This window comes from Plecotus auritus (genome assembly GCF_963455305.1).
Source record: "Plecotus auritus genome assembly, chromosome: 1".
In the NCBI taxonomy this organism is placed as follows: Eukaryota; Metazoa; Chordata; class Mammalia; order Chiroptera; family Vespertilionidae; genus Plecotus; species Plecotus auritus.
Window position 1 is genome coordinate 80767230 of NC_137770.1, and position 13525 is coordinate 80780754.

Here is a 13525-nt window from a genome sequence, read left to right on the forward strand (position 1 = left end):
TGTTTGTGAAGATCCAGCTTAGCTTTTAGTCTATGGCAGTTCTTTCAGCACTACAAAAGCAAAACATTTCTAAAACTCTCCTCGGAGAGAGGAAACATAAACTTTCCCTTGCCTGTGAGAAGATTGTTTAGCCCACCTCTTTTCTGCCGATTCTTTCCCTGGTTCCAGATAACTGCTTCACACATATGCACTGATGAATATGTAGTCAAATACTTGAGAGGAGCCCCCTATGACTTTCTGTTGCTATATATCTTTGTAGTTCTTTCTTTTCCAGTATTTTTACCTGGAAATTCCAGCCATCCCTAACACTCTGGACAATAGAATATGAGATTTAGTGGTTAACCTTTATGATATTTATTTTAGTTTTCAGAGACTCTTTCTGGCTTATGCATTTCTGGTTGCTGCTATAATTTTGTCGATCTCAGAACAAGTTCTCAGCTGCTGAGACTGTTTTCACTTGTGATGTTGTAATGAATAGGAAATGGCATTAAAATATTGACTTTCACTAAGCCTCTCAGTTTCATCATCTATAAAATGGGCATAAGCTATGTTACCTACCATACAATGCCACTATGATCAATGTCAAATGTAAAACTGAAAGTCATTGGCACTTATTAAATATTCAAAAAGTGGCTATTATTAGTTTAGGATCATTCGAAATCAGAAAGAAAGCATTGTTTTGCTCAATATAGAGGATGTGATTGAATACATACTAAGTGGAATAAGATCAATCATGATTTATTTTTTGCCTAAGAGTACTTAAGAAAGCAACACCACCTGGACCAAAGCTATTAGCTTATGAGAGTATATCTTCTTGGACTATAAAATCAAAACACAATTTATTATGTTATAAAGAGAAAAAAATCTTTAAATAATTATTACGCAAATATCAAAGCATGCATATCTAGAGTAACCCATTATCAAATTACAATAAAATTTTTATCCAGAAATGTTTAAATATAGTTAGAAAAATCATTGATTTTAATAATTGTAATACCTCCTCAACTCAAATAGTCCCGTTAAAGTCTCCATATTCATGAAACATTTACTAAAACTGCAACCCATACACAGGTCCATAATTCCATAACCTTGCAACTTGATAGAAGGAAAGGTTGAGGTATATAAATCTTGCCTGTGTCACTAGTTCACAGAAATGTTTGGACAGAGCATTTATATTTTCTGGTCTTGAATTTCCTCAATGAATGAGGAGTCTGGCTTAAATTATCTCTAACAACCCTTTCTAACCAAAACTCCATGATAAAGTGTTCTCTAGCCCTCCCTTAATCAGGAGCACTTCTTTTATTTGTAAATTGATAAAAGCCTTACATGATCCCTAATTATTTTTAATAGCTGCACAGCATTCTATTAAATGGATGTACCAATAATATAGTTCAGGTGTCTACATTAATAAACATTTAGGTTTTGTATATTTATATTTTCTATAGTCTGTTCCTAAAAGCAAAGCTTGCAATAAATACCAGGCACATATTTTATTTTATATATGCATGGGAATATCTGTAAGATAAAATACTGTAAGTATAACTACCAATTCAGATTTTTAAAATGTTGATGATATTGAAAAATTTTCTTCATATATTGTACCATTTTAGAGATTTAATAACGATGTTTGATGTTTCCTGTTTTATCAAAACCTTATCAGCACAGTTAACTATCAGACTTTTAAATCTTTTTCAATCATGCAACTGAACAAGGGAATCTCATGCACTTACACTTACATTCTCTTATATGTTAGTTTTATTCATATATTGATGAGTAACTTACATTACATTAATAATAAACTACCTATTCATATACTTTGCTAATTTTTCTATTGGATTTTTTGGTCATTTACTTATTGTTTTGTCAGAGCTCTTGACAAATTAAAGATATTACCCCTAAGAACAATAATGCTTTTCACCTATTTTTCCTTTTGACTTTATTTGTGATAGGCTTTATAACAAAACAAAACAGAAACCTCTGTGGAAAATTATATGGTGATGGAAGGAGATTTGATTTGGGTGGTAAACACACAATGCACTGTAGATATGATATATTACAGAATTGTACACTTGATACTTACATAATTTTATCAATCATTCTCACCCAATAAATTCAATTTAAAAATAAAAATGCATAACACAAAAAATAAAATAAAATTATGTAGTTAGATATATGAACTTTTTTTACTTTATGATTTTTGGATTTTTGCCAAACTGAATGTGATAGGTTATAGCTATGTCTGATCAGTAAAAACCCAAATAGAACAATGGTAAATTAAGAATTAGAAAATTGAAGAATATCTCTGGCATGACAAATAACTGATCGAATTAAATAGCCCCTCATAAATTCTAATTTCCCTCCTCTTTCTTCTACTGTTTTCCTCTCTCTTCCCTTCATTTTCCCCTAATTCCTCTGCTCCTCCTGTCCTTCATTATGGAATTTTGAGAATCAGAGCAGAGAAATGACTCAATTTTGCAAGGGCACTATAACCTCTCCATTTTTACCAGCAGGACAGAGTTAAAAGGGAATAAAAATACTAACAATAATACCATGGCTGCTTCAATTTTTATTGTATAATTAAAATGTTTTGGCACTGCATAAAAATATATAAAAGTTATTCAAATTTAAAAGATCATTATCATGTTTGACATTGTACAAATGAAGTTGGCCAAAAGACTAGGTTCTAAGAAAACTTAACTGAATAGTATCCTGGTTCAAACAGACTGTATGTCTATATGTAAAACTCAGCTTGCACTAAGACTTGGCATGCAGAGTTAATACCTATGTGCATAGCCACTAACGTATGTCTTATAGTATACTTAAAAACTGAATGGAGAGTACTGAATGCAGGCTTTCTATTTTCTGTTGAGCAATTCTTTTTCATTGTTAGAATACATTTAGCCTCTCTGTTACAAGGCCTTTTTCATAATGTAAATCCAGAAAGAAGTACATAAAACTTTTGACCAGCAAATAAAACAATTATTAATAGATTTAAAAATCCTTTTTATTAGAGGTACATGAATTTTACTTTATCTTTCTGTTTTCCAAGAAATATGAAAAAAATAGATTTCAGATCTGATCGTCAGTTGCAAATAATCTTTTGTCACTTTGTGCATTTGTATGTTTTAGAAACATATAAAATTAACATTTTCTCTGAATTTAATTATTCAACACCTGTCATATTTGCAATCAATTTCAAAGATATTTGCAATTTTCTATGGATAACAGAATTTATTTTAACAAATTATTTTACTTTAAAATAAGTAGACTTTAAAAATATATATGCTGCTGATAGCAACAAATATCTAGAATAAGTTTTATAATGAGTACAGATGAATATCAATCTAAAAGAAAACAAAAAGTTTTATTGGAACAGAGTAGTAGTAGGGAAAATTATATATACATATATATATATATATATACATAACCAAATGTATAACAACCAAATTAGAAATAACCAAATATGCAATACAAAGGAAAAGATGAGCTAGTAAATGTATATCAGTGAAGTAAAATCTATGTTGTAAAATACAATATTTCTTCTATGTCAATATATTTTAAAATGTTATGAGTAAGTTGAATGAAGATATCAGAAACTCAATTTGCTTAAACATTGTGATTGCAAGGTACAAAATATCACCGCAATTGAAGATAATCACAAGTTTAGTAACATAAGTAGCATTTTATGTAGGTTAGACTCTAAATTGTTTTATAAAATATCTAAAGGAATTATTAAATATTTTAAGAGAATTTGTACTTTAGAATGACAAAAAATTGGTTTAAATTCTCTTTAAATACTATTAAACCAAGAACTGATTTTATGCAATTTCATTGCACTTAGGGCAAAAATCCAATTCTATATCTCAATAACCCATGTCATTAGCAAAAGTAATTGGCATGATGCTGTGATCCAGTGGAGGCTCTTCATTCTCATTCAGGATTACATGCCTTCATAGTGATCTCTGAGTTTTTCCAGTTCACGTGACGATTTCTCAACCTTCGCATGGCTGATTTAACATCTTCATTCCTCAGAGAGTAGATAATGGGGTTCAACATGGGCGTACAAACAGTGTAGAACACAGAAAGGAACTTATCCACAGAAAGTCTGCTAAAAGGCCATATATAGAAATAGATGCAAGGCCCAAAGAAAAGAATCACCACTATGATGTGAGCTGTTAATGTAGAAAGTGCCTTGGATGACCCACTGGAGGACCGGCGCCAGACAGTGATCAAAATGATGACGTAGGAAATAATTAAAGCCAGGAAACAGCCCAATGATATCAGGCCACTGTTAGTTAGCGTCATAATTTCCATCTCATAAGTATCCATGCAAGCCAGCTCTATCACTAGGGGAAGGTCACAAAAGAAGCTGTCTACCTCATTTGGGCCACAGAATGGCAGACCCACTGTAAAAGCCAAGTGGCTCACAGAATGAAGAATACCCACAGCCCAGGAAATGAACACAAAGGTTATACATAGTCTCCGATTCATAATTGTGCTATAGCGTAGGGGCTTACAGATGGCTATAAATCTGTCATATGCCATAGCGACAAGCAACATCATCTCACTCCCAACAAAACTATGAAGAAGAAATATCTGGGCCATGCAACCCTCGAAGGAGATAGTCTTGTTCTCAACAAAAAAGTCCACAAGCATCTTGGGGGTTGCAAAGTTAGATTGGCAGATATCAATGAAAGAAAGGTTACTGAGCAGGAAGTACATAGGAGAATTCAAATGGGAGTCAGAGGAAATGATAATAATAATCAGGAGGTTGCCCAGCACAGATGTCACATACACCATAAAGAAGACGGCAAAAAAGAAAAGCTGAAGATCCCAAGAATTAGAGAGTCCCAGAAGCACAAACTCAGACACCACTGATTCATTTATGTGAGCCATGTCGCCAATCTACAGTTACCTAAATTTAAAAACATCATGGAAATAACACATAATGATAGGACTATATCTGGGATAAATACAAAAGAAACATAACCAGCTTTCAATTAAAAGTCAATTTAATTTAATGAAGTAATATAAAAAATTGACTAATATTTAACATCCAACTGCTGTGAAAAGAGGGATAGTGTGAAAAAAAGGATTAGATATGGATCCTATCATAACTAGGAAAATAAGATGCACACATTAAAATTAAAAATAAAAATATAAAATTGGAAATGAGCAAATATAAGTGGTATGTTAATACCATAAATATTATCAAGATGTAAGAAATTATGCCAAAGTGGTAAAGTAAGGTGTCATGGAGTAGGTATTATTTTAAGTTAAAACTTTTTAAAAGTATGGAATTTGCTAGCCAAAACTGAAGGAAAGGCTATTTTTGGTGGGGGAATAAGGAGAATAAAGATACAAAGGTAAAAATGTGGAAGATATGCTCAGGGAACTATAGTTGATTGGCCTGTCTGGAGAAGAGGTCATGCTGAGGAGCAATCACAGTGAGGTTGGGAATGGTAGATCAGGAGCAAATTGTGGATGCAATTAGGTTTGAATGCAAGGCTAAGTGGACTAGATTAATGTTCTCGAAATTATGAATCATAAAGTGCTTGATAGTTTTAAGAACTTAATAGAAGCAATTTGCTTAGGAAGAAAGGGCAGTGGTGTCTCTTTCTGAACATGCCGGACACACCTGGATTTATCAAAATCTGCAACACCTTTCAGAAACAGCCCTTACATGATGCGTTTTAAACACACAATAGCTTTTCATAAAAGTAAAATTAAGTAGTGTGTAAATTGCCTCTTGAATGTTTTTTGACACTTTGCTTAACACATTGGACACCATGTGGCCACTTCTTCCCAGAACAGAACTCTATACAACCTCCAATGTTTCAGAAAACACTTTTGGCTTTAGCCCTGTATACCCAACAGTGTATGATAATCATTTACTTGTCCTTATACTGATTAAAGTTATTCACCCTATGTTTTTCAATAGTTTGTTAGGACCAGGTTATTTGGATATAACTAACACAATAAATATTTAAAATTTAAAAGCCAAAAGTGTATAGGTATTCATAGTTTAACCAATTAAAATGTTTAAACTATTTACAAGTTTTTATGTTATTTTAACTTGGTTGTTGAAGCACTAAATCCTACCCTCTAAGAGCTTTCCTCTCGGCACTTAAATTTTGATACTTGGTTTTAAAATGAATGCAGAAGCTTATGTTACTCAAGAATATAAATACATCAATAAGGTATGAAGTGACCTCAGCACAATTGTCCATCATGAGCTTCTCATCTCCATGTAGAAGATTTGGGCCAATGCTGGTTTGTCTGATCATGTATTTTCATGGGCAGTGGAGAGAAAAAGGCAACCAAACACTGGAGAGGAAAAAGATTCCCATTTCTAAGACTACAAAAGACCCTAAAGAGCTACATTTTTTAATTTTAAAAAGATAAAGTTTGACTCTATGAAAACCTTTTAATAGCATTTAATCCATGTGTAAAGCCTACCAATACTAAGGTAATTTATTATAGGATAATACTGAAGAGAGGAGCAGGGAGAGAGAGAGGGGAAGTAGGGAGGGTAGGAGAGAAAGAGGAGGAAGAGAAGGAGAAGAAAACTAATGGTTAACAGCATGTTAGATAAAGTTAGTGGTATCATACATTTTTTAATAGATCATCTTATCTTTGAAAAATTATTTTCTGAAAATATTCTAATTTCCTACCAACTCTATTTTTCCCATCCTATATAATAAAAGGCTAATATGCAAATCTATCAAACAGGGGAATAACTGGTCACTATGACGCACACTGACCACCAGGAGGCAGATGCTCAATGCAGGAGCTGCCCCTTGGTGGTCAGTGCACTCCCACAGGGGGAGCGCCACTCAGCCAAAAGCTCTGAGCCAGGCTCACAGCTGGTGAGCTCAGTGGCCGTGGCGGGAGCCTCTCCCGCCTCCTTGGCAGTGCTAAAGATGTCTGCCATGGGGAGTGGGTCTAAGCCATCAGTCAGACATCCGCCAAGGGCTCCCAGACTGCTAGAGGGCACAGGCCGGGCTGAGAGACCCCACAAGTGCATGAATTTCATGCACCAGGCCTCTAGTATCTAATAAATGATAAGGTTTGTCAGTCTTCATTTTTCAAAATATAGGAAACAAGTAGAATATCCTCTCCACCCTAATTCTCTATGATTTATTAATCCAAGTAGAACAGACTAGGTTCAATGCTATATCTCATTTTCTTCTTCATAATTAAGGTAAGTACACATTAGTAAAGATAAACAGCATTGGCCACTTATTAGCTGTATGATTGACCTTGGAAGATAGAACTAAATTATCTCCAAAGCTGTTTTTACCTCTAAACTTCTAAATGCAGAGGCAGTGTCTGGCTGCTGGAGTTGCTCAGTTGGTTGAGCATCATCTTGTGCACCAAAAGATTGCCAGTTTGTTTCCCAGTCAGGGCATATACTTGGGTTTTGTGTTTGATTCTCTCTCTCCCTCTCTCTCTCTCTCTCTCTCTCTCTCTCTCTCTCTCTCTCTCTCTTCACCTCTCTCTCTCTCTTGCCTCTCTCTCTCTTTTGCCTCTCTCTCCCTCTCTCCCTTCCTCTCTCTAAGCATGTCCTCAGGTGAGGATTAAAAAAAAATTATTTAAAGTACAGAGGCAGTTATGTTACAGAAATATATGTTTTTTTTTAAAGTTACTCAGAATTCCTTGGACTATACACAGAGCATACAGAAGCTTCTTCATTAATGAATCATTACCTTTTTTTTATTGTTAGCATACCTCAATATAGAAGTGTTTTTAAATTGTAAAATACAGCATAAGAGAATTTCCCTATTCCTGGTGTAAAACCAACTTTAATACTTAGAAGGTGATATTATATTAATATTCTATAAAGAATGTCAACAGAACTCCAAAACCATAAAGAAGCATACTTTTGTTTTTAGTATGTTGTCTTATAATAAGCCTAACAGTAAAAGCAATAAAGGATATCCTTGTTGTCCATGACACTACCTTGTGTAGCTGCTCCTTCTTCATTCCAGGCAAATTTTGATAGTCAACAAATATTTGCTTAACAGATGGCTACGTATTCCCTGACTAGAAAGCATAAAGGGGAAGAGAAGGAAGAGATAATCCTATAGCGTACTTCCCCTTCTTTGTCAGATACTGATCCTGTTATTATCAGGGCTGCCCTAAGCCAATGCAGTGGGAGAGTCACATAGACAGAGAACTGGAGAACAGAGATTCGCTTCCTCCAGATGGAGTTTCCAATTTGACTGAGACAAGAATACTTTCTCCTTTGCTATCTTCTGGTTTCTGATTTTGCATCTAGAAGGCAATTTACCCATCATATCGAGTTCAAACAATATTGTCATATGCATATATAATACTTACATTTATATTACTTTTAGTAATTTCTCCCAGTCGTTCAGTTCTTCCTTATTTTCTCCAAATTTGGTCTCCTTCAGTTTGTTTCTAAGCTTCCCACTTTCTGCTGTGAGTTTTCATACCAGAAATATTTGCAATATACTCTTGACTTGATGCATTTTAACTTTGTCCCTGCACTAAGCTGTGCAGAAACAAGCTCTTCAGGTTCTTCCCTGCGGTAGTGAGGACTCTGGTCCTGTTGTCCCTGACCATCAAATTACAATATCCTAAGGGAAGGCAATATAAAGTCTTCCATCCTCATTCCAAGAAAATGATTTCATTGGAGAAGTGAGAAGTCACCTTTTAGAGATCTGAGGTCACACTGCAGTGAGAGTAATTATATTTTTAAAAATAATTTTCCAGAAATAGACAGGAAAAAAGTTTTGTGTGTGTGTGTGTGTGTGTGTGTGTGTGTGTTACAAATTTGTTGGTACGTATGAGAACAACAGATGATTTGATTTTCATAGTTTCCCAGTCAGTGAAATAATTTTTTGGCACCTACATTCCTGTCAATAAAATAATTACACAATCTTACAAAATGATCAAAGCCTCAGGATGCTTACTGCCAATCATAAGGAACCCACTACTTCACAAATCTGATTAATCTAGTTAGAGTGCTCAACAAGTTCTGCCATCTGTGGTTTAATAGAATAAATTTATTCGCATTTTAACATAATGATTCCTCAAATTTTTAAAGGTGATCTCACTTTTTCTCCATGATAAATCTCCTATTTTTCCCTCAAATATGTCAACAGTCTTTTCAACTGTATTTTATATAATAAATTTTCTAGATTTCCAAAGGTTGTAATGTAGATGTAATTTTCAAATGGTCACCTTTAAAGAAAAATTTGAAAATAAAATTCTCTACCACTTATGCATTTGTATATCTCCTAGTAAATATTCATGTAACAATGGCATATGCTTAAAAGAGATAGATACTGAAAAAAAAAAGTTATTTATAATTTTGAGAGTGAAAAATATTTTACTGATGGAATACATTCCATGTTTAAAATTATTTAAAAACATAATATCAAAGGAAAAATGGAAGATTGGTAAAATTATACTGTGCACATTTTTATAAGCCTAAAAAATATTGACACATTTATTAAAGAAAAGTTTTTAAATATCCAGAGGAGTGGTACACATTCTGCACAGTGTAATAAAAATACAAAGGAAGGAGTCAAAAATTGTATAAAAGGGACTTAAACTGAATTAATGATATTGCATATTTTTTAAATTTTATTTTTATTGTTGAAAGTATTACAAATGTCCCCTTTACTTGTTTGTTTTTTCCCCATTGACCCCCTACACCCTGCATCAGCCTCTCACAGGCCTTTGCCACTCTATTGTCTGTGTCCATGGGTTATGCATACTAGTATATGAATATAAGTTCCTGGGTTAATCACTCCCCTCCCACCCATCCACCCTTCCCACCTACCTTCCCTCTGAAATTTGTTTTTTCTATTCCATGCTTCCATGTCTCTGGATCTATTTTGTTCATCAGTTTATTTATTTTTCATTCCCAGTATTTGTCTTTTCTTTAATTCTTTATTGTTTAAAGTATTATATATGTCTCCTTTTCCCCCATTGACCTCTCCCCGGCACTCCCACCCCCTAGCAAATGACCTCACCCCCCTAGTGTCTGTGTCCATTGGTTATGCTTATATTATGCATACAAGTCCTTTGATTGATCTCTCACCTCCCCCCTGCTTTCCCTCTGAGGTCGGATGGTCTGTTCGATGCTTCTCTGTCTCTGGGTCTATTTTGTTCATCAAATTATGTTGATCATTATATCCCACATATGAGTGAGATCATGTGATATTTATCTTTCTCCAACTGTTAATTTCACGTAACATGCTCTCCAGGTCCATCCATGCTGTTGCAAATGGTAAATGTTCCTTCTTTTGTATAGCGGCATAGCATTCCATTGTGTAGATGTACCACAGTTTTCTAATCCACTCATCTGCTGATGGGCATTTAGGCTGTTTCCAAATCTTAGCTATTGTAAATTGTGCTGCTATGAACTTAGGCATGCTATATCCTTTCTGATAGGTTTCTGATTTCTTGGGATAAAAATTCCTAGAAGTGGGATTACTGGGTCAAATTGGCATTCCATTTTTAATTTCTTAAGGAAACTCCATACTATTTTCCACAGTGGCTGCACAGTCTGCATTCCCACCAGCACTGCACGGGGGTCCTTTTTCTCACATCCTCGCCAGCACTTGTCCTTTGTTGATTTGTTGATGATGGCCATTCTGTCAGGTGTGAGCTTGCATCTCGTTGTTTTGATTTGCATCTCTCGGATGATTAGTGACTTTGAGCATGTTTTCATGTCTCTTGGCCTTCTCTATGTCCATTTTCGAAAAGTGTCTATTTAGGTCCTTTGTCCATTTTTTGATTGGATTGTTTGTCTTCCTTTTGTTAAGATGTATGAGTTTCCTATAAATTTTGGAGATTAGACCCTTACCAAATATAACATTGGCAAATATTTTCTCTCATGCAGTGGGCTTTCTTGTTGTTTTGTTGATGGTTTCTTTTGCTGTGCAGAAGCTTTTTATTTTGATGTAGTCCCATTTGTTTATTTTCTCCTTAGTTTCCATTGCCCAAGGAGCTGTATTGCTAAAGACACTGCTACGACATATGTCTGCTATTTTGCTGCCTATGGCTTCTTCTAATATTTTTATGGTTTCCCGTCTTTTGTTTAAGTCCTTTATCCATTTTGAGTTTATTTTTGTGTATGGTATAAGTTAGTGGTCTAGTTTCATTTTTTGCATGTATCTGTCCAATTTTCCCAACACCATTTATTGAAGAGACTGTCTTAACTCCATTGTATGTTCTTGCCTCCTTTGTCAAATACTAATTGAACATAATGGCTTGGGTCGATTTCTGGGTTCTCTGTTCTATTCCATTGGTCTATATATCTGTTCTTGTGCCAGTACCAGGCAGTTTTGAGAACAGTGGCTTTGTAGTATAGCTTGATATCTAGTATCATGATCCCTCCCATTTTGTTCTTCTTTCTCAGGATTGCTACAGCTACTCAGTGTCTTTTTAAAATTCCATATGAACTTTTGGAGAGTGTGTTCTAAGTCTGTGAAATATGCCATTGGTATTTTAATAGAGATTGCATTGTCCTTCTGGCACCCCTGTTATACCTATGTTACTTTATTTCATGTTGTCCCAAAGCTCCCTTAGGCTCTCCTCGACTTTCTAATTTTTTTTCTCCAATTGCTATTCATATTGGGTGTGGTTTTTTTTTTGCCCTGTCTTCTAACTCACTAATTCAGTCCTCTGCTTCTTCTAGTCTACTGTTGAAACCTTCCATTATGCTTTTTACTGTAGCTATATCATTTTTTATTTCTTCTTGATTCTTACATAAGTTGTTGACTTTCTCATCCAGCTGGTTTAGGAACTGTATGACCCTTACTCTGAATTATTTTTCTGACTTATTGCATCCCTCCATTACATTTAGTTCCTTTTCTTGTGATTCCTCCTTTTCTTTTCTTTGGGGGTTGTTTCTTTGTTTCCCCATTTTTGCTCTCACTGAAGGGTCCAGGCGCTGAGTCACATTAGACCTGTGTGTGAGGTGGCGGGCTTGGCTGGAGGGTCATGCACTCTGAGACTCACGGGAGGGCCCAGATGCTAGGTTGCATGGGCCTGTGGCTGAAGCAGCGAGGTTGGCAGGAGGGGAACACACTCTGGGTCTCACAGGAGCCTGTGGCCAGGAATGCTGGTTTTCCAGTGTCTGTGGGTGTGCAGATGAGGTAGCAGGTCTTTGGCCGGAATGGCTATTGTGTTTGGTATGCTGTCTGAGGCCAGTATGGGTGGTGCTGAGGCTGGCCTCCTAGTCACAGCCTCTTCTTCAAGGTGGTATGGTTCCTGTGCCAGAGTCAGTCACCCTGGGAGTACTTGCAGTGGTAGCAAGGGCTCCCCATCTAGGAGAGCCAGTCTGCCAGCTTTCAAGAATCTTGCAGGATCTAACTGTCCCTCATTCACACACACACACACACACAAATACACACACACCACATGTACACACTTCTTCACTCATCCACACTCTTTCATTTTACTCCTTTCCATTGGGCTGTTTCCAAATCTTATCTTTATAAATAATGCTGCTATGAACATAAGGGTGCATATATTCTTTCTCATTGGTGTTTTTAATTTCTTAAGATATATTCCTAGAGGTGGAATCACTGAGTCAAATGGGAGTTCCATTTTTAATATTTGAGGAAACTCCATACTGTTTTCCACGGTGGTTGCACCGGTCTGAATTCCCTCTCCAACACTTGTCATTTGTTGATTTTTTTAATGATAGCCATTCTGATAGGGATTAGGTGATATTTCATTGACATTTTGATTTGCATCTCTTGGATGATTAGTGACTCTGAGCATGTTTTCCTATGTCTCTTGGCTTTCTTTATGTCCACTTTGGAGAAGTGTCTATTTAGGTCCTTTGCCCATTTTTTAATTGGATTTTTGTCTTCCTTTTGTTAAGTTGTATAAGTCCCCTATATATTTTGGAAATTAACCCCTTACCAGATGTATCATTGGCAAATATGTTCTCCCATGCAGTGGGCTCTCTTTTCATTTTGTTGATGGTTTCTTTTGCTGTGCAGAAGCTATTTGTTTATTTTCTCCTTAGTTTCCTTTGCCCTAGGAGATGTATCCATAGACATATTGCTATGAGATATGGCTATAATTTCTTCTAAGAGTTTTATGGTTTCATGTCTTACATTTAAGTATTTTATCTGTTTTTAGTGTTGTTTTTTTGGTATGGTGTAATTTGGTGGTTTAGTATCAGTTTTTTTGCATGTACCTGTCAATTTTTCCAACACCATTTATTGAAGAGACTGTCTTGACTCCATTGTATGTTCTTGCCTCTTTTGTCAAATATCAATTGAGCAAAATGGCTTGGGTTGATTTCTGAAGTCTCTGTTCTATTATATTGATTGATATGCCTGTTCTTCTGCCAGTACTAAGCTGTTTTGAACACAATGGCTTTGTGATTCGTGGCATTGTGATTCCTCCAACTTTATTCTTTTTTCTCAAAATTGCAGTGGCTATCTGTGGTCTTTTTTCATTTTATATAAATTTTTGGAGTGTTTATTCTAGATCTGTGAAATATGCAATTGATATTTTATTTTATTTT

The 13525-nt window shown here is 35.2% G+C and overlaps 1 protein-coding gene across 1 annotated transcript; it reads right to left on the reverse strand.

Annotated features, from left to right (window-relative positions):
* Positions 1 to 3930: 3930 nt before the first annotated feature.
* On the reverse strand, positions 3931 to 4896 carry LOC308236679 (olfactory receptor 4K1; the record flags this gene model as incomplete). Its single annotated transcript, XM_080646558.1, has 1 exon — positions 3931 to 4896. One exon carries the CDS (start codon positions 4894 to 4896, stop codon positions 3931 to 3933), a length of 966 nt encoding a protein of 321 aa, XP_080502684.1.
* Positions 4897 to 13525: the final 8629 nt, after the last annotated feature.